This window comes from Gopherus flavomarginatus, chromosome 12 (assembly GCF_025201925.1).
Source record: "Gopherus flavomarginatus isolate rGopFla2 chromosome 12, rGopFla2.mat.asm, whole genome shotgun sequence".
Taxonomy (NCBI): domain Eukaryota; kingdom Metazoa; phylum Chordata; order Testudines; family Testudinidae; genus Gopherus; species Gopherus flavomarginatus.
In genome coordinates, this window is record NC_066628.1 from 39,095,612 (window position 1) to 39,116,471 (window position 20,860).

Below are 20,860 nucleotides of genomic sequence, written 5' to 3' on the forward strand. Positions count from 1 at the left end.
TCTCTGAATTTTAAGGTGGCCAGGTGTCCTGAGTTTCTGAACACAGACCCATTTTTCAGCAGTCTGCCCCAGAAACATGTAGCCCTCATAAAGATGCACATAAGCTTTACGCTCATCAGCTGCCCTCACACCTCCTGGCTAGCAAGGGGAGATGCTGCAGACTCTGGGAAGCTACTCTCCTCAGCCCCTGGGAGAGCAGAGGCACCAAGTTGGTACCACAACTTCATGTCCCTGTAGGCAGCACCTCCAGCCTGTAGGAGCAGGGCCTGCCCAGCAGCACCAGCGCCACCAGGCCAGCAGCACGGGGCCAGGCCAATGGTGGCACCAGTCCAGGAGGCGGTGCATTTGTACATGTGCTTCCAGGCTGGCAGGTGGCTGGGTCCATATTGGTTCTCAGACAGAGCCACTTGCCACAGGATCCGAGGGTCCCGTTCACATGCAGATTGATAAATGAAGGGCTGATTCTATGCCCCGCAGTTACTCCCTTTGAGTAGCACCTCATTCAGTGCATAGTCCCATTGAAATCAATTGGAGTAGCAAGGTACTATCTGGCATGGGTGTGGGTAGCAGACTCTAGTCCTAACTAGGTCCTGCCAAGTGAGAGACCCTGGCTGCTGACCATGTTACCAAGAGGCCAGCCCCCTGCCTCTAGGAATGGAGAAACACACGCTACAAATGAACACGCACACAAAATATATTATTACACATACACCCCTGAATATTCCAATCTCCCAGCACTCTTAGGAGACAAGATGCAAAACACACAGTCCAGAAGAACCCCTGACTACAGAGCTGGTGTTTTAAATCCCCTGCGTTCTCTCCACGTTAGCTACTCCCTCTGAGCTCCCACAGCAGCAGGCCACTCCCAGACAGTGGGGCCTCAGGAGAGCTGAGAGATCTGATGCTCCAAGCCTCTTCTAGCACCAGGGAGCTTCTGGAGGATCTTCACAGCTTTCGCACATTCTCTAAAACCAGAGAGAAAACAGAACGATGAGTGACTGGGATGGAAAGGAGGGGCACTGGGGAGAATTTCCCTCCCTTGGTCCTTGATTAGTCCTCTACCCACACCGCGGAGATGTGTACCCTGCCTTTGGGCCACTCTTTTCCTGTCCTTCATGTGTTCCCTGAAGCAACATGGACTTCTTCTGAGCTGGCATATGCCTTGCCCATTTCTCATCTAGCTCAATCCAGCTGAGTTTGTTCACTTCAATCCTGGTGCTTCACAGACCTGCCTAGCCACCCCAAAACAGGCAGAGGTGACCTTGAGAAGCATTGCTGCAGAACTCCAGCAAATCAACCCCTGTGGCACCTCACCCCCCAAAATCTCAACCCACCTTGGTCATTACCTCCGATCCCTCAATCTGCATTGTACCTGGCTAGAGCCCCATCTGTCTGTTCCTTGAGCATCAGGGTTTTCAGCACGTGCGTATTGTTCATTCCCAAGGTGCAAAACGTCCTAATGACCTGCAGTGAGAAGTGACATGCACACAAGTGATGCCTTTGCTCCTGGACACCAAGAACCACACACATCGCTGGAGAACATCACTAACCTGGATGCGAACGGCCAGACTGCTGTCCACCTCCAGCATTTCCAGCAAGGTAAAGAACACATGCTTATTGCGAAGACCAAGGACCCCCTAGTGACAGGAGATGTGGAAGCAGAGCGTCACGGAGCATTTTGAAAGTTCAAAATCCAGAGTGGTTTGAAAAAAATCTGACATGACGATTCGTTTCCAAGGTTGATTAGGCACCACCCTATGGTTATAACTGGCACAAGTCTACAGTGCACAGTAACATTACACCAGGGCTATTTTAATGAGTAACTGTAATGCTGGCATGAGGCATGAGATGGCCACCTCTGGGGACCAAAGTCTTCTGTTTGTTCCCAAAACAACTACAGCAAGGGCTGCATCTGTGCAAGATCCCCCCACGTTGCTCCACCAACACACCTCAGTCCTGACCAGGAATCACCTCCAGGGCCGAGGGGGTCAGCCCATCTCCATGTCCAGGCAATATCTGGATTCTGTCAATGAGGGTGAACAGTTCTGGAAGCAGTTTGAGGTGTGGACAGTGTCCAGCAGAAAATGAACAGCCAGCCAACCGGCCATTGGATGGTAACAGCTTTCACTAGCCAGCTGCCTAGGCTGTATTTTGTACCCTCAGGATGCTCCACAACCCAACAGGCCATTTCTGGAGTCATTCGGCCTTGCTGTGGTCCAGCTGAGCTGCTCTGAAAGCAGACAGGCTGCAGGCCAAGATAAAGAGGCGGCAATGTACCAAGAGATTAATGCATAGCTCCCAAGTTAAAGGAAGTAACGTAGGGAGGGTGGAGCTCTAGTCTGAGGAACCTAAGAGAAAGGCAGAGAGAGGCAGAATAGACTTGACAGCAAGTAGAGAACGGATTGGAGCTGGAAACACAAGGCAGGTGGGGATCCAGCCCATAGAGAGATCACACAGCCCACTCCATCACCCACACACTGTCTCTAAGGTAATGCTTGTCTAACACATCTAGTGGTTCAGGACAGAACGTGACTTACCAAGGAAACCACAGCCTGTCTTCGGCTCACCTCACTCTTCTCCTTCAGCTGCCTGCCACGATGCACACAGCATTACTGGACAGAAATGAGGCTATTTCTCCCCTCCCACAGGGTTTAAAGGGAGCCACTCCCACTACGCTTTTGTCTTCTGCCGCCACTGTGAGGGGATGCAGATCCCACCCTCTCTGCATAAGGGACCACTGTGGACCTTTAAACCCCTGGTTTTCCAGCCTATGCTGGCTACTCTTCAGATTATAGTGGAGAGTTAAAGGCCTGAGAAAGTCTGCTCCTTTCCCCAGCCTTGTGCATGGAGGAGAAGAAATCCACTTAGCTGTCTCCAGCAATCTCAGCCCACTTTCTGTGGGGTTTCTGGGTCCAGGCCTTAGGTGGCTCCTTGTTTTGGGGTAGCCTCCAGCCTCTCTGGCAGCCACCCCCCTTTGGCCTAAGCTGTAGCCTTTCCTCCCACTGTTGTTAACCAGGTAATTAGGAGCAGGTGAGGAGGTAGCTGCTCTGTACATTAAGCCCTTTGGGAGGAGAGGCTTGGGAGGGGCGTGTCTTGAAAGTGGTCTCAGAGCATCCCAAGTGAAACTTCCCTGAATCACGGTGGATGTCAGCAAACTGAGGGATTTCCCCAGCCCCAAACCTGAGGGCTTGTGCTGTAACTCTGGGTGTGGCTAAATTTCACCACACACCCACTGGGGAAAGAGGAAGATCTTGGGTGGAGGGCCAAAGCTGTCCCACCCAAGCGATCATGTCTGTGCCTTCCCTGGGCTTCTGCCAGTCACTGCTAGCCGCCATCCGGCCTGGAGGAAAGGCTAAGCCTTGGAACTGTGGGAACCAGGAGAGACATGAACAAGCCAGTGAAAATTAGCGTAGCAGGCAGGTTCCTAAAGATGTGGGCCCAGGGAAAATATCCTGGAATCCAACCCAGACCACGCCACCGGCCTTTAGGCTTTATTCAACGCGCATGGTGGGACAGAAGCAGTAGAGAACTGGGTCTCTGGCTCTTCTGCTGGCCACTTACTTCTCCACAATATCCCAGATTCGCCCCTTCATCTGCAGAGCTGCCGCAGTCATTGCCACAGTCTGTCTCACTACCTGTGAACGAGAGAGAGATGTGAGTCGGAAAAGAGACGCAGTGCGGGCCGCGGTGGGAACATTTCAGAGCAGGTGGGGCTGTGGGGTGTGTGCACATGCGGGGAGTCTTTATCGGTCAGCCTCAGCCCCAACATCTTTTCAGTGTTTTGTTGACCTCACATGAATCCAGAGTGAAGAACAATAAGATCACGACTAAGATTAGCCTGAACCAAAACCTGGCTCTGGGTTCTGGTGATCTGGATCCAAACCTCTTGGCTGGTCTCTGGCTAAACACCAGATTCAAATACTGTTGGATTTTGGATCCTGACTGTATCTTGGGCTCATGTTTAAATGGAAGTGAATTCACTAGCGCATCCTCCATACTGATGGCCCATCAGAGTGGGAGGTAGTTGGGGTAAAAGCTCTATGAATGTCCCTTTTTTTGGAGCAGGGAAAGCCTGGGGGTCATGACCCTGATGCGCTCTCTTGGAAAGAGAGTCTGCTATTCCGTTTCATTGTGATTAAATCCTCCATGCCCCGAGCCTCACCAGAAACGGCTCCTGGTGCAGCTTTTCCACCAGCAGCTGGAACACCTCCTCTTCCAAGCCTTCCGATCGGATTGGCTCCAGCCCAATGGTGCTCAGCAAATTGGCGGCATCAGCGCGATGCTGTGAGGAAGCAGCATGAAGAGATCACGCTGGGTCAGCCACTCGTCGTAGGCCCTCCGTGCAACACAAGCAGGAAGTGTCTGTGTGCACGTGTTGGGGAAGAGGGAGGAGCAGGAGGGGCTCTGTGTTACAAGTGAGGTCACTCCACGTCTCTCCAGTGCTCAGGCTAGGGATCCTTGCTGGCAGTGCCACCAGCCAGAGAGGGCATTGCTGTGCCTTTAGCCCAGAAGGGGAGCTGAAGTGGTGCCATCCTAGGAAGAATTGAGGCCCACTTCAGGAGTCCCACTAAAAGAGAACCCAAGAGTCTCTCCGACTACAAAAGACTAGGAGATGTGGATGCTCCACTGGGCAATTAGGCACCAGGACAACAGCAACCAGATTTTAGGCATGACCCTTAGAGCATGTGGATAAAGATACATAGACGTGGGGACAGGCCAGGTTACACTGGACACATGGCCAGAGTAACCAGGCTCCTGTGGATACCTGGAGGCTGGCAGTGGGGCTCCTGAATACAGGGCCATGGAAATGGGCAGAGTGGGAGGGAAAGAAACACTGGCAGTGGGTTAGCATTCCTGTCCCCACTCCCACAGAATAAGGATGGTGGTAGCTTTGCCTCCTTACCTTGTACACTGGAGAATGGCGAAGCTGATCTATAAGGGCCTGGATGATATCAGCGTGGACAACATTCACATGCTTTACCAGCATGAGCAAAGCCTGCAGGGAATCGGGAGAGAAGGGTCACAGACTCCAAGGAAGAATTTGGGCCCCATGTCTAAACCCATGTATCAATAACACCTTCCCCCCCAAGTTTTGTACTCTGCACTGTAACAGATTCTCCCATACAAAGCCGGGGCAACTATTGGCAAAGGGAGACCCTTTGGGAGGGGAGCAGCTGCACATCTGCAGAGAATGCAGAGGGGGGCACAGCTGAGCAGATGTGCCTGTCTAGACAGACTGAGAGATTTCGAGGCAGTGGTGTCTCTGGATCACCATCCTGAACCAGGTCGTGGGTGAGGGAACAGTCTGGGACAACCCTGCCTTTGTTTTTCTCTTCCCCAGGTAATGGAAACCAATGGGCAAAGCAGCTGGGAAAGGTTCATGGGTGGCCCTGGAGTGAAGTGGAGAGGATGGAGTCATCTGTGATCAGGCAAGATCCGCACCTGCATTTTCTTCTTCATGTTCTCCTGGGTCAGGCACCTCAGCAGCGCCTCCAGGGCAGCGGGATTGGATGCATCCAGATACACCAAGCAGGTGGCTCCCAAGAGGACCAAGTCATCTGTGCGGTCCTGTGAGGCTGCCAGCTGCTCTAGGGTCCCAATGAGCCTGGCCCGGGCACCCACCACACTCCGCTGGGACAGAAAGGAAGAGCAGTGGTGTTGACTGCATTTCATCTCATACTGGGGCTGGCGGTACTGGCACCAGGAAAAGGCAGACCCTGAGCCCTTTGGTCCAGTTTCAGCAGGAGCCGGGACCTTGGATTCGGGTCCTGCAGCCCACGCGTGCAAAGCCACCACCAGAGCAGCGAGGAGATCTTTTCTCTGAGTCGGGCTTCCCTTCTTCAGGTGTCTGATCAGCTCCTTCACCACAGTGGCATCCAGGCAACCTGCCCCAAGCACAGCACAAAACCAGAAGGCAATGACCGACTCTGACCACCAGAGCTCAGACAGCTGGCCGCTCGCTGGGAACTGGGTGCCAGGGGTAAACTCAGCAGACCAGCAGGATGGCACACTGCTGATTGCTGCCCATGAGCCATCTGATGCAGTAGGCTCTGGATGGCTCCTTGTGCAGGAATATTAAAAGGACCTAGGAGCAGGAAAAAGACAAGAGCCTCTCCAGCCTGGGGTGGGGAGGTGTTGTCTGTGGAGAGAGGCTTCGGCTTGAAGGCTAGAGATAACCCAGGGAACCTGTCAGATTTTGGTGGATGCAGGCCTCTCTCCTCTTCAGTCCAAGCCTGCCTGGCAGCATAGACCCCATTTCCTTGTATCACTTTTCTCCAGAGATGGGCCCAGCGGCAGAATGCACTCACACCTGAGCCAAACATGGTGGCTCAGGCCTTTCTCTGTAATTAAACAGTAGCCACCAGAGAGAGGGAACAGGCCAACCTCAAGGCTGGCCCCTTTCACAATTCCCTCCTATCGTGGGCCCAGTCTGCATCGGGGGAACCCCAGTCAGATGAGGCCCCTGCATGATCTCCTCAGGGATCCCCTCAAGGAGAAGAGCCATCATCCTGCACATTTCTTCCACACATAGACTCCTCCTGCCCCTTCTGTGTTCTCTCTGCATCCCTCCTTCCCTTCCCCCATCCATCCTATCCTTCCCTGAGTCCCTCCACCCATCTCCGTGCCCTGTCACCAGCTGGCCAGGTTCTATGCACACATATTCCCCTCTGTGCTCTTGGCAAGCAAGGAGTTAAAAGCAGCACGGCTTGTCCTGTCCTGGCTCTCTAAGGGCAGGAAGGGAGGAGCCCTGCTCTGAGCCCCCCACTGGCTCCCGGGTTATAGTCTCCGAGCCAGATCTGATCCCACAGAGCCATCCTGTGGTAAGGATGCATCAGCTCACTTCCCAGGCCCTGCTCTGATGTGCGGCTCCGCAGCCAGCACAGCCTCTCTGTAACACAGTAATGGAGAAATCCTCCCATTCAGTCCCACAGGGCAACGAACGCTCCAGCCATAGGAAGGTGTGAGGGCAGGGACCCCGACCTGTGCAACAGCACCAGGGGCTGTAACACAGGCCCACAGGACTCACATTCTGGAGCGAATAAGATCACCTGCTTCCCCTCTCAACCCCCTGAAGAAGTTCTCCTAACCCACTCCAGCAGCTCTTCCCTCACCCGCTGACATCCTGCTCTCCGGCTTCCCCCTGTTACTAGCAGAAACTCTGCTACAGATCTTGCCCCATGACCCTTTGTATTGCAGACCTCCCACATCCTAGTCCACAGCTCTCCTCACTCCCCCTAACAGGTACCACGGCATTCACACACCCCATCACTACACCTGCCTATTCATGTCTCCTGGAACAGACCTCTGGGAGCCACAGACTGATACAATATCAAGGATTCTACATGCATATAATGTAATTTATTTAGCCTAAGAGATGTTCCTGAGGTACCTAAACCTCTCTTCCCTGGTCTCAGAGATAAGGCCTCACTGGATGGAGTATATGTAAAGAGAAAGCGTAAGACATGTTATGTTCTTTACGGATGGCTAGTCACAACCAGCTTCTCTTTGCCTCTTGAGAATTTTGTGGCAGATCCCTGATCCACACAAAAAAAAAACCACATGCCTTTGTCCCAAATTCACACATATACACCTCTATGCTTAACACCACTTAATACTTGCATAGCTGTTGTGTAGTGGGGTGACCACCCGCTCCAACCCGGAAGGGGGTTGGAAAAGCCTTGCAGGGGGCTGGGGCTGGGCAAGGGAGTAAAACCCAGACTGATTGGGGGAAGTGGCTGCAAAAGGGGCCATGCCCCAAACTAGGCAACTGGGCCTTATAAGAAGGCCAGGGAAGCCAGAAGCAGCAGTCTCTCTTTGACTGGAGAGGGAGACAGGCCTGGCTGCTGGGGAACTCACCTAGGGGCAAGGAAAAGGAAAAGCCTTAGGAGCTGGAAAGCCCCAGGCCAGTAACTCCCCATGCTGCAGGGCCTAGTTTTAGGCCTCCTAGGTATTGGGCTTGCAGGGGCGCAGCTGGAGGGTGGGTAAAGGCAGCCAGTCCAAACCTCTTGTTGCCTGTGATGATTGACTGATAGACTGCAATCTGCCCCAGGGCATGGGGGCTAAACAGAGACTGGCAGTAGCCACAACTGAGGTCATGTGGGGATAGGGAGTGGGGGGGGGGTCCCCTGGGGTGGGGAAACCCAGTAAGACTGTGGGGTACTGCAGGAGGCAGAACATGGGGATAAGGGCACTGGGGTCCTGGGAGGGACATGGGGGCCAATAACAAGTGGATCACCGGCCTGCAGAGGGTGCTCCTGGGTCCAAGAGCTAATTCCTGAGGATGACCAGCAGGAGGCACCTCCAGGGGTGAGTCTGTGCCAGCTTACATGTTGTCATCTTCAAAGCACTGTATGGACAATAACTAATTAACAGGCACAACACTTCTGGGAGGGAAATGTTATCCCCATCTTACAGACTGGAAAAATGAGTCCAGGAATGATTTGCACAAAATCATACAAGGAGTCAATGATGGGATTAAAAAGGGTTCCTGGCTCTTGCCCTTGTGTTTAGGCAACTGCACCATTCTACCCCATGTATTACAAAGAGACTCATCTCTCCAGAGTGAAAGGTGAAATCAGAGTTCAATTATAAACCCAATTTTTATCCCCACTTCTCTAAACTCGGAGAGGGAAAGCACTGTTAGCTGAAAAACATGGCTGATCGGAGACAGGGCAGAGTAAAACTTTGCCCATAAAGGCCAAATAATTTAATGAGACGATAATCAAGTTACAAGTAGATGAAAGTTGGTCTCTGCACAATTACACTAATATCTCATGTTTCTTCAGCCCTGTAACTTCCTAACAGAAATGTTTACACAGCAGTTGCAGATCTCATTTCAATAACAGTTCAGACTCATTTTCCCTGGTAAAATGGGCTGTTCAGAAATATCGTCTAAAACAGTGGTATGACATAGGACAGGCTGGGTGAGAAGGATCAATAATACAAGTTGTTATGTGTTGTTCTATGGATACAGGGATGGAGCCACAGTTGGTCTGAATCCTCTCCACCAGAGAGAGGCTGATTTCCACCTCCTGTATTCTCACCGCGGTAACAGGAAGATATATTAGTTACACAGCAGTATTAGGTACCAGGCTGTTCTTTATGTGATGTCTACTTAATCTAATAATTAAAATGTTACCATTCTGCAGTTAGAAGAGGTATGTGTGCAACAGACCTTGAAGGGTATTGTTCTGGAGCTTGGTGCCAGGCAGCTGTAGTTGCTATAGAGATATCAGTGCCGTGTGTATGGAAATAGGCCTTTGTTAAAAAGTTTCTTGCTGGAACTCAGAGGCTGAAGTACTGTACTCTGCTTTTAGTGGCTACGTTTTCAGGGTCAGTGTAGAATTAGAATGTTCACATGTCACTGCATATATGAACTATGTGGACTTTAGGGACTAAATGTGTCTTTATAATAAAACATAGCTCAAACATAAGGTTATAGTATGGCATCACTCCAGGGCAGAGTTAAGGTTGTGTGCCTTAACTGTGCATTTCTTTTATGTGTAACCACCACTGAATTTCCTACATTTGTAATGCTTGGTTGCACAATAAGTACCAGGTACGGTCCTATATTTTATATCTTTAATTTACTGACACACACTCTCAGCCTTAACCCCATCTTAATGTAGTTTGTTTTTATCTTGGAATTGCTGTAAGTTTTCATTTCCAGACCTTTGCAATAGTTAAGTGTTGCTGATTGGATTTAAGCGAACATTTCTTGGTGTTCATGATTTGACATTACTTACTGTAACAATCTTAATTTTAAGTTACCTACGTTTTTTGGCTGGGCGCATTGGCCCTGTACTGTCTTGCAGAGCACAGTAACATCATTAGACACTTCACCGACATCACACACAGCTTCGTTAGCATGCATAGCAAGTTAAAAGGGCGGCACTCCTTTGCATGGTTACAGATATGTATTATAACCATTGAGTATTACACTGGAAAGCCTGAGACTGTGAAGACTGATGCTATCAGAGGGAATGAAAGAGCAGGCAGATCTTCCTCTCGATATAGAGGGATTTATACCCAGTAGGTGCCAACAGGCCAATACCGCAGCGTCTAACTACCTTCCCCGATCCATGGGTCAGAGAGCTGGGAGCTGCTGCATTGACAAGGAAAAATGACTAGAAGAATCACTCACCAAATAAAACCAGGGTCCTAGTTACTTCAAATCGCACGGGCTGACTCCTGGATACCTGGAGCTAGAAAAAAGATTCCCCTTAGCAGGCCGGACAAAAGCCACTTAGCACCGCACTTCCTACCCCTGCAGTTCTAACTTTTTTACACAAGCTTTCTATATTAATTTGGGCATCATTATCCCAATGACTGAATCTCTCCCCACCCTAATAAATCTAGTCTCCGTGCCGTCGGGTCTGCTGTCTCCCTTTCCCTGATAAATCACTCTCCCGCGTCCTGAACCCTGGACTAATCTAGTCACCAGAGAGCAGCACGCGCACCAGCCTGGGAGATCCAGCGTCAGCTCAGGGATGCTGTGGATAAGCGATGCTGGCTGAGCCATCTTCCTCCCCGCGGCCCTGAGTTTCAGATCATCTCCTGCACAGCGCGCCTCCCCTTCCCATCCCAGCCGCGTCAATCCCGTGACTTTGCAGTGAGTGCCATGAGTCCATTCCTCCAACCCAGATCCCCATTATGGGACGAGCAGCAGAGTGCGTGTGAATGGCACTTTAGCCATGAGTCTGCTCTCAGGAGGAGGAAAAGGTCAGGCCTACTTCTTGGTAATGCAGTGACAGCAGGAGGCACTAAAGCTCATTATTAAACTCTTTATTAAAAACACATTATAAAGAGAAGGAATGTCCCTATGGGTTATACCTACGATGTTGCGAAGTGCAGACAGCACAAACTCATCAGTGATCCTAAGGCAGCCCAGGGCCTAAAGAGACAAATGGCAGAGACATAAATCTTCAGGTCGGAGCAATCATTAGAGACGTCTGACCCAACGCCCAATGGCACTCAGCCCAGCCCAGTGTGAAATCAGAGACGACAGACAGTACGACGGCACGGCAGCCTTGAGATGAGCACACTGCAGTGCAGGTCTCTCAAGAGACCCAGGGGATGGGGAGTCAAGGGTCTCCTGGCAGTCATTGTGGCCTAGGTAGAAGCCTTGGGAGTGGGGTAACATTCAGCAGTTACTAGGACCTTGGAGAATGCTTCCAGGGGTATGTCTACATGGCAATAAAAGACCCACAGTGTGGCTGTGGCTGGCCCAGGTCTGCTGACTGCAGCTCAAAGGGCCCAGGTTGCAGGGCTAAAAATATCAGGGTAGACATTTGGGCTCAGGCAGGATCCTGGGCTCTGAGACCTCACAAGGTGTGGGGATGTCGCAGAGCCTGGTCTCCAGCCAGAGCCTGAACATCTACACTGCAATTTTTAACCCTGCAGCCCAAGCTCTGCGAGCCCCAGCCGATTGACCAGGGCTTTGAGAGCACGGTGCGGCGAGTGTTTTATTGCAGTGTGGACATTCCCCAGGTAATTGCTGTGAGTTACTGCAGCTAAGCCACAATGAGACGAGTGTAGGAGGGATTCTGAGCATGGAAATAGTATTGTTAGTGGGGATAACGATACTTCCAGCCTCGTGGGGGTAAGGGAGGTTATTTAATGATTATGAAGGGCGGTCTTCTGTGGATTGTTGATTGACACATTGTTCAATTTGAGTCCTCCAGCCTGTCTTTGTGCCTGGGATTTCTCCTGCTAGCTGGGGGGAACCTAGCAATTGCCAACTCCTGCTGGGTGAATGATCTTACGTGCTACTTGTAGGGCCACCAGAGGGATCTCCCTGTCTCAGGGCCACCTGCACTGGCAACTTCATTACAATGCAATCGGATCTATATTAATGGCACAAAGAAAGAAGTTCTGAGAGCTCCAGGGCTCTACTCAGCGCTGATAAGGCTACAGCTGGAGTATTGTGTCCAGTTCTGGGCACCACATTTCAGGACAGATGTGGAAAAATCGAAGGAAGTCCAGAGAAGAGCAACAGCAATTTAAAGGTCTAGAAAACATGACCTATGAGGGAAGATTGAAAAAATTGGTTTGGTTTAGTCTGGAGAAGAGATGACTGAGGGGGGACATGAAAACAGTTTTCAAGTACATAAAAGGTTGTTACAAGGAGGAGGGAGGTAAATTGTTCTCGTTAGCCTCTGAGGATAGGACAAGAAGCAATGGGCTTAAATTGCAGCAAGGGAGGTTTAGAGTGAACATTAGGAAAAACTTCCTGTCAGGGTAGTTAGGCACTGGAATAAACTGCCTAGGGAGGTTGTGGAATCTCCATCATTGGTGACGTTTAAGAACAGGTCAGACAAACACCTGTCAGGGATGGCTAGATAATACTTTAGTCCTGCCATGAGTGCAGGGCACCGGCCTAGAAGAACTCTTGAGGTATCTTCCAGTCCTACACGTCTATGATTCCCCCTCTCCCTCTCACTGCCTGGAGGCTTGTGATTTGCTCCAGCCATGGCTTCTATCAGACTCAGCTGGAATGGTTTATGAAACATGACTGAGGTTAGTTACATTCTAGACAGTGATGAATGAAGTCCTGTACGTCACCTGAGCAGCGTAGATTTGCTCTTGTTCCACAGAAGAAGCCAAGTTCTCCATGAGCTCCTGTGGGCACACAAAGGCAGGAGATCTCTGATGTGTTGATGGATTCAAAGCCCTCCTGCAAATGTTAGCTACATGCTGCAAAACATCTTATCCCTTCTTTGTGGAGTATTTGTACCCCAGGTGCAACATGGTCATTTGCACCACCAAGAACTAGTGGTGACTGGTAAGGAGAGGAAGGAAGGTCTGGTGGCTAAGACACGGGACTGGAATAGGGAGACCTGGCAGGCACCCCTTTTGTAAATCATGAGTTTTAGCTCCTGACCTTTATCCTTTCCAGCTGTAGCATCTTGATCCCAGGATCTGTGTCCTTCCATTTAATCTTCGCTGGGTATAAACTGTGGATGGACTTTAGCAACTTTGAGAGGAGGAAGTCAGGCCTGGCCACAGAGAACAGGCGAAATCACAGGTTATTTCTCTTCTGAATGTCAAGCACATGTAACACCTGTTGTGTTTCACACCTGGCTTATGGAGTCATGGTATCTGGATGATCTATGCAGCAGAAATCCATACCTGTCCTGGGTGCAGAGCTCCTAATTACATCCCATCTGACACATCCATGATCTTCAGATGGGAAGCAGTGACTGGAGGCTAAGATCAAGCCTCTGTTGCGCAAGGTGCTGTACATTCATAATGATGAAAGAGTCCCTGCCCAAAGGTAAATAGCTGAGACAGAAAAATGAAGTCTTATTCCCCACTCCTGTCTGTAGAATGGGAGAGCGTCTCCCACCGACATAGCTACTGCTGCTCGTTGAGGATAGTTTAATTATGTTGACAGGAGAGCTCTCTCCCATCAGCATAGAGTGGCTACACAAGATATCTTACAGGGGCACAGCTGCATCCGTACAGCTGTGCTTCTGTAAGCTCTCAAGTCTAAACATCATCTAAATTAGGGGGCACATTTGACTGGACAAGTGTTCCATTAACATCTGTTCAATTGCCAGAAGAACCTTGGGATCTTTAACCGCACAGGGATGTTGGCTTCACATCAGATCCAGCAGCCACCACCAGCAGCAGCAGCAGCACTCTGGATCCCCTTAATGCCAGGCTGGAGCACAGGTGGAGTATTGACTCCGAAGGAAGAAGGCTACCCACCAAGTTCTCCCACGGCAGCCAACCACCAGTCCCCAGAAAGGCTCCAGCTGCTGAGGCACTAAGAACTACGCTCCCAGGAATGCTAATGGCAAACTTGTGTTGCTGCAGCACCAGTGTGGGGCATGGGTATATGGGGTTTGGAGGGTGTGGCTCAGTCAGCAACGTGGCTTTGGGGAGACAGGCTTGGCTAACACATCCCTATCAGTCAGGATGTAGGCACACATTGCAGTGTAGATACACCCTAAGTCACTAACATCATATGAACCACAGGATAGCAGTTCCCTAGCACAGTGTTTCTCAACCTTTTTGATACCAGGGGCTGGCTTGCTGCCTTCCTAAGCTGGGTAAAGGATAGCTCAGCAATTGGCATTGGACTGGGCTCAGGGACTGGGCATTGAGAAACCCTGCCCTCGGGGTCTCCTCTCTAAGTACAGACCCAGCCTAACTGTTCTTAGCTTGCGAGAGCACTTGGTAGTATGTGAAGAACGCTGGAACCGCAAGGGGAAGTTAGACAGGCAGAATGTAACTGCTCAGGCTGGAATGGGTCCAGAGCACAGGGCAGATAGACTGAGCTCTGCTGGAAAGTTAAAACCTGCATTGTGTGTCTCACTTTTTCTTCTCCATCATTGACTTCTTCCTTTGGGCCATAATCTCGTATGCAGATCGCTGCCTCCGGCTAGTCAGCCCAGGCTGCTCCACTATGGAAGGCTGGTTAAAGCCATGCTGGAGGGGGCTTTTCCTCCACACGGATGGGGGAAGTGGGAGAATTTCACAAGGAGTCTGAGGAAGGAGAGAATGTTGTTTAATAAACCCCCAATCGATCTCAGCACCAGGATGAAAATGCCCAGTTGAGCTGTAGGAACAAAGCAAACAGCCCCAGTTGTCTGAAACATATTTCACAGGCTGGTGCAATATTTCTGCATCTGTGACTGTGGACTGGGGCTTTTAATACTTAGCACTTTTATAAACTCCTTCCGCCTGAGGCTCTAAGAGCAATTTACAGACAATAACTAACTCTAACTCTCCCAATACCCTCAGGAGGGAATATGCTGTGCTCATTTTCATGGTCTCCCCTGCCCGGAATGCCATCTGGGATCCTCTGGACCTCTCAGCTTCAGTCTCCTCCTTTAAATCCCTCATCAGGACTCGCTTTCTGAGTCAGCTTTTCCACACTGATCTCAAATGTGGATCATCCACTCCTGCCTGCTGGCCAGAGTTTACTTGCTTAAAATTATAAGCCTACATAGATATACTGAGGGCTGAGTTCCGTTGACTTCCAGTGGGACCACACCTCTTCCCACCAGCTGAGGATTTACCTTACCGTATCTACAAATCCTATATACCAGCCACGGATATATATTTTAAGAGACACTACTAGGATGTAAACTTAACAGGTGCTCTGTTCCCATGATTAAGAGCTGAATGTAAATCACTAGACAGATACCAAAGCCTGCCTCGTGATCTTTTACCATCATAGTGTGTCCTTCTCACTCGCCTCGCCCCACATGCTCCTTCTGTTTGTCCTCCCTTGTTGTGTTAAGTCTACCCAGCCTGTAAGTTTCTCGGGGTAAAAACATCTCTTTTCTGCATCTGTGAAGCACTGGACACTTGTGGTGCTTTAGAAATACCACTACAGGTTTTAGGTGCAGGTAAACTGAGGCACAGAGCAGCTAAATAACGTGCTCATCATTCAGCATATAATTGGGGCAGGAAATTGGTGGGGCAGAAATGGAATTCAGGAGTCCTGTCAGTCCCTCTAATCAAACAAGTCTGCGCCCATGGTGTTATCACTGCATGGGAGAAAACGAGACTCACTGGTACACTATTCTTTGCTCCAGCCCCTACCAGGAGGGAAGCCTGAGAACTCTTCCTGTGGGTAGGGAAGGAACTTTAGGAAGAGACCCATGACTGAGGCCAATTCCCTTCTCTGCAACCATGAGATCTGAGCAGGCACCAAGAGCAGCAACAAGGACCATACCTGGTGGTAGGAGGGCTTTGATACCCTGAATTCCAGCTCCTTCTTGTCAGCTGAGAAAAGGAAAAATATTAAATTACCAGGCTAGGGAGTGGATGTTGGGCTCTTCCCACCCCTCATCAAGACTGATCACATGACTTCCTGGTCCTCAAGTCCTCACCTGCTCCAGCCTAATGTAGCTAATCCCCACAGGAAGTGACAAAGGTATACATTACATGAAGTAGCTAAGCAAATACACTTGTGCTAAGACTAACACGTGAAAGACCACACTGGTTCTCTCCATCCCTGGCATAGTCCAGCCCTGGGAATTTACTCCTCATCTTTGTTTATCTATACAGAGGAAATCCAGCACCTCTTCACAGAACAACCTTGGGTCTCATCCATGCTCTTTCCCCAACACTGTAATTCACCTGTTGTCTCTTCTTGCTCAGTCATGGGGCTCCAGGACAGCATTCTTAAGCTACCGGCACCTTGAAGCCTCTTTAAGGGCATCTTTATACCCCTCATTTCTAATCTTCTCTGGGATCCTCAAAGCAGTTCCAGAGAAATCCCTGCCATTGATCTAGTGAGCCATAGGCTTATGCTGTGGGAGAGGAAACTGATGGATGCAGTGACGGGACCCCATAATGCTGCTGGGGATTCACTTCCAGGAAAGATTCCTCAGAGATGGCCTTAGGATGATGTCATAAGCAGTGGTTATGATGACATCATCACATTCCTCCACCTCCTTAGTCTCATCCAGCAGAGTCTCTTCCAGGCACCATGCAGGCAAAAGTTGTAGGCAAGTAATAGCAGATAGGGGAGAAAGAGAAGATCCTAAATAACTAGGGGTCAAGGAGCAGTCAAAGCAAGGGGACGGAGGCATGGTACTGCTAGGATTTTGATACTTATCAGATTGGATGTGTTCTCACAGCTCCCATTGTCATTTGCCAATATGAGGGGGTCTAATACAATGGTATCTATAGAATATAGACATTTAGAGGCATCACTGTCTAGGAATTACACATGGGACTGTAAACCCTTGAATTCTAACCTCTTGGGCAAGTAGCTGCACCTCTCTGCAACTCAGTTGCTCTGTGTTTAAAAGAGGAATAATGGCCCGTGAGAAGCACGTTCTAACAGCATTTCTCTTTTTTTTGCAACAGCTTTGGAATGCCAAAACTGATCGATTCCAAAATGTCCAGGAATGTGGTAGGCATCAGTGGGGACAAACCTATTGATCAGAGTGCTGGAAAAGCCTGATTCACCAGCACATCAGGGCCCCTAGGCAGCTTGGTTCTGCAGGCAGAGGAATCACTGCTGCCCCCTGCTGCCGCCTACATATTCAGAGGCAGCAGTTGAACTTGCAGCATGGGGAGATTATCTGTTGCTTGAACTCTGTAACAGAAATAAGGGAGCCTTACAAGGAGGATTTGTAGCCTTTTATACCCACTTTGCACTTGCTTTGCTCTGGTGCAAATTACTGCATTAAGGGCAGAGCACCGGGAGGATCAGGCCCCCATCTGTAACACAGCCAGCTTCTCATGCATGCTTTCACCAGCCCCATCACCGCACCCCCCTCACAGTAGGAGACAGCAGGCTCTCTTGCCCTAATCAGGATACTCATTAGCCCTCTCCTGACTCAGCTTCCCCCAGGTCAGAGCCCAGTCCATGTCTCTCCAAGGGGCTAATTGAGGGCAGTGAGTCTCCAGCCTACAGCTCTAGCTCTGAAGCAAAGAAGAGTATTGGCACAGTACAGAGGAAAGCACACGGTGAAGTTGGATAAACAGGAACAGGCCTAACATGGGCTCTGATCCAATTCCCAGAGAAGTCAGGGATGGGCAAAGTTACAAGTGACTTCAATAGGCCCAGGCATGGGCTGTGGAAACACGACACCCTTAAGACTGCCCCCAACCTGTGCCACAGAACATCGCTTAAGAAACCTGAACACCTTAGATAAGAGCGACTCCTCTTTGGAGCTCCCAGCTGCAAGCCTTTGTATGGGGTCGTGAGCCTCACATCCCAGGCTGCATCGCAACCCCTCTGGACATCTCTCTGCATTCCTCCAAGCTCTCTCCCTGTCCCAGGGCAGAGAGTTTTTTGTTTGTCCAGCAACCCAGCTGGGCTCCTGAGGTGACTGGTTACATGTTACATCACCTCTCCTAGAGCTTCTCTCTGACCTGTGCTTTACCATCCTCTCCTTTCCTTTCTCCCCTGGAAATAGCTTCTTCCAAAGGGGTTCTGTTAATGGCACTCCGCCTCTCCCACACTTTTCCCTTTCTCCCCCTGCTCCCTGCCTGGCTTCTAGAGTCTTAACAACCCTACCATAACACCTCTGAGACGGGCTTTTGTTTGACATAATTATTCTCAAACCAAGCTTGTCAGGGCTTGTTTCCATACGTTAGCCTTGGAGACAGCCTGCTGTTGCAGGATACCAGAGAAGCATAACCATAAATCAGCAAGTATTTGTAAGCAGGAGGACAGGTCTGTCAGCATAATGAAAGCAGTACCCTAGAGCAATGATCCACCCCAGTAATTCTCATAGGGAAAAGAGCCACACCCACTGATGGTGGAAAGATATGGGGGCTAAATCCAAGCTGTCCATGTGCACCTGAATAAATCAGCTGCAGCCGAGCCTACTTAGAATCAAACCCTTTAAGGCACTGGGGGCTCCTTTCAGAAACAAAGCAACAGGTGTCTGCTAATAAGAATGGAGGTGAGGGAGTGCTGGGAATATCAGTTGTGCACTGGTGCAGAATATCCTTGTTTGCTGTTTATAGACTGTTAAATTGTATGAAGGGCTTGTAATGAGAGTTTGCTGCTTTGTGTAACAGTGAGTATAATAGAAAAGGAAAATCTGGTAAGTAAACCTGAAACCCCAGGTTCTTGTTGGCCAGACTTGTCAGTGCTCAGTTCCCACAACTGGGACTAGCTTTGCAACCACTCTTGGCTTCTGTTGTTGGGCCCCATCTTTTCTGAGTGCACCCTGCCAGGTCTTGGGCCCTGAGAGTCTTTACCTTTCTGGGGCAGAATCCTGTGAGTCTCACATTCAGACTGGGCCCAGCCCTCTGTGTAGGGACTGTGATTGCTTAGCAAGTCTGAATGGGTTGGCTACCTGTGGTTCTTCCCCTTTAGGAACTGTGACCCAAAACTGCTGCCTTAAAACAAATCTTAACAGTGGCAGTACAGCAGAACAAGAGCAAAGGACTCTTTAAAACACTCAGTCTGTCTGCATCTCTTACCTAAAGGTTTAGGTAGGCTTATTTTACTCCTGGCCTTTAAAGACTGGGGGGCGGGGGTCAGATTGCTCTCCAACGGTCTGACTAAGTTTCCCTATTAATTGCCTGCCCTTCTCAGGAGAGGGTCTGTATCTTTTAAACCCTCATGAGGCTTTTCATTCTCTTCCCCGTGCCTCACAGGGGTTGAACTCTCCTGGGCAAAGTTTGTCTGGCAGGCCGTGCAAGGGACCAATGTGAATCTCTTCATTGTTTGCCAAGAGCTGTGACTATCCAGCACCATCCCACTTCCTGGGGGCATTTCCTGGAAAACCTGACAGAATTAACACAATGCATACAGTAAACAACAAGCACCCACATCAGATGCAGGATTCATCATGTATAGCCAGCTCCAAATCAATCACATTCTCAATAGCCAGTGTGCATGTATATATATTTTTTTCCTCAGTGATCTTGTACCCACCCAGTAAACTGTATATGGGCCAAGTGCTCTTATTTTGAGCAGACAGCAGAGGAAAGTGAATGCCAATGTCAGAAACCATGGTGGAGATGCCTGAATGTCTTGCTATCTAATATGCTTATCACCATAGCATCTAGGCTGCAATGTGCAAATAAGGCAGGATCAAGCAGAACAAAATACACAGCAAGCAGAGGGTGCTGGTATGCAAAGGGGATGGTTGCAAGAATCCAGTCACAAGTCGATGCTCCATTCACTTCTGATCCCTACACTCCATGCTTCTCTAATGCACAGTGCAAACAGGATCAATGGCTGTAGGAGGGCTGTTACGCACTTTAACAAGTGGCATGTTGGGTTCCTTAGAGACATGAAGACTGCATCATTTTATGCTCTGGGCTTCTCCTGTGGAGGCTGTAGTACTCTGCCTCTTCCCTGATATCATGTCTGCCCCTTTAGCCTTGAAGCCATCCTGCTGTGGACTCAGACACTGTGTGCCAAATCCTGCTTGCATCTACATCAAGGGAAACTGGGAGTTACTTCAGTGGCATTAACCCTGGTACAAAGGTGATGGGACTGAGAGGAGAATCCAGCCCACTGGATCTAAACACTGTGATTTGTTCTATGTTGTACAAGCTGCTTCTCATGAATATTTCTGTGGGTTTTGGCCATTTGCACATGTTTCTGCAAAAGGTTGTGATAGGGTTTTGTGACTTTTTTCAAAATTAATGGCCACTAGCTGGGTGTCTTGCTGAACTAAAGTTCAGTAGGTTCATTAGGAAATTCCCTAGAGGGAATGCTTCTTAGACAGATGTGCTGATTGGTAGATTGTCAAAGTTGTTCCTTAACAGGAAAAATAAAGCACAGGAGTAATGAAGACTGTGTCAGAGGAGGTGTTGATGAACAGCAGGTAAGGGAATAATTGGAAAAATTGACTAAGTCTCTTGCAGCATTTGGCCTCAGAGTGGTTGAGGACCAGTCCATGCCCTGCTAAGTAAAAGCTCATGGGAGATCTACCCATACTGGAAATGTTCGCTTCAGAAATTTCTGACAGATTGTTCCAGCAAGGAGCAGAATCTGGAATGGAGCCAGGAATTTGACTTCCAGACAGGGGTGGCTCCAGACCCCAGCACCCCAAGCACGTGCTTGGGGCGGCATGCTGCGGGGGGTGCTCTGCCGGTCACCGGGAGGTCCACTAAAGCCGCGGGACCAGCGGACGCTCTGCAGGCATGCCTGCGGGAGGTCCACTGGAGCCCTCTACCACCCTCCCAGCAACGGGCAGAGCACCCCCCGCGGCATGCCACCCTGCTTGGGATGGCGAAATGTCTAGAGCCGCCCCTGCTTCCAGACTCCTGATCTAACCTGCAGTCAACTCTGTTGCTCATTGGTCATTATTACTCTGGAGGAACAGAGTGGCCCTGCAACCCCAAAGGTAGCCCAAGATCTGCAGAAAAATCCCATATCTCTCAGGCCACCAATCTGGGGTTGGAAAATCCATGCAGA

The 20,860-nt window shown here is 49.9% G+C and overlaps 1 protein-coding gene across 1 annotated transcript; it reads right to left on the reverse strand.

Annotated features, from left to right (window-relative positions):
* Positions 1-676: 676 nt before the first annotated feature.
* Positions 677-16,195, reverse strand: HEATR9 (HEAT repeat containing 9). Its single transcript, XM_050921057.1, has 15 exons — positions 16,099-16,195; positions 15,692-15,741; positions 14,324-14,493; positions 12,884-12,998; positions 12,565-12,621; positions 10,838-10,894; positions 10,145-10,205; positions 5,443-5,885; positions 4,904-4,996; positions 4,163-4,282; positions 3,562-3,635; positions 2,538-2,589; positions 1,551-1,637; positions 1,373-1,464; positions 677-965 (listed from the first exon to the last, which is right to left on the reverse strand). Exons 1-15 carry the CDS (start codon positions 16,193-16,195, stop codon positions 881-883), a joined length of 1,653 nt encoding a protein of 550 aa, XP_050777014.1. The 3' UTR covers positions 677-880.
* Positions 16,196-20,860: the final 4,665 nt, after the last annotated feature.

What these genes read in the sequence shown, in the direction of transcription:
- HEATR9 (XM_050921057.1), bottom strand. Translation starts at nt 16,195, where the DNA reads ATGAGGGGTATAAAGATGCCCTTAAAGAGGCTTCAAGGTGCCGGTAGC. An exon ending in AGCAAATCTACGCTGCTCAG is followed by an intron (nt 10,895 to 12,564) that starts GTGACGTACAGG and finishes TTGTCTCTTTAG; the next exon opens with GCCCTGGGCTGCCTTAGGAT. An exon ending in TAGGACCCTGGTTTTATTTG is followed by an intron (nt 5,886 to 10,144) that starts GTGAGTGATTCT and finishes TGCTTGGGGCAG; the next exon opens with GTTGCCTGGATGCCACTGTG.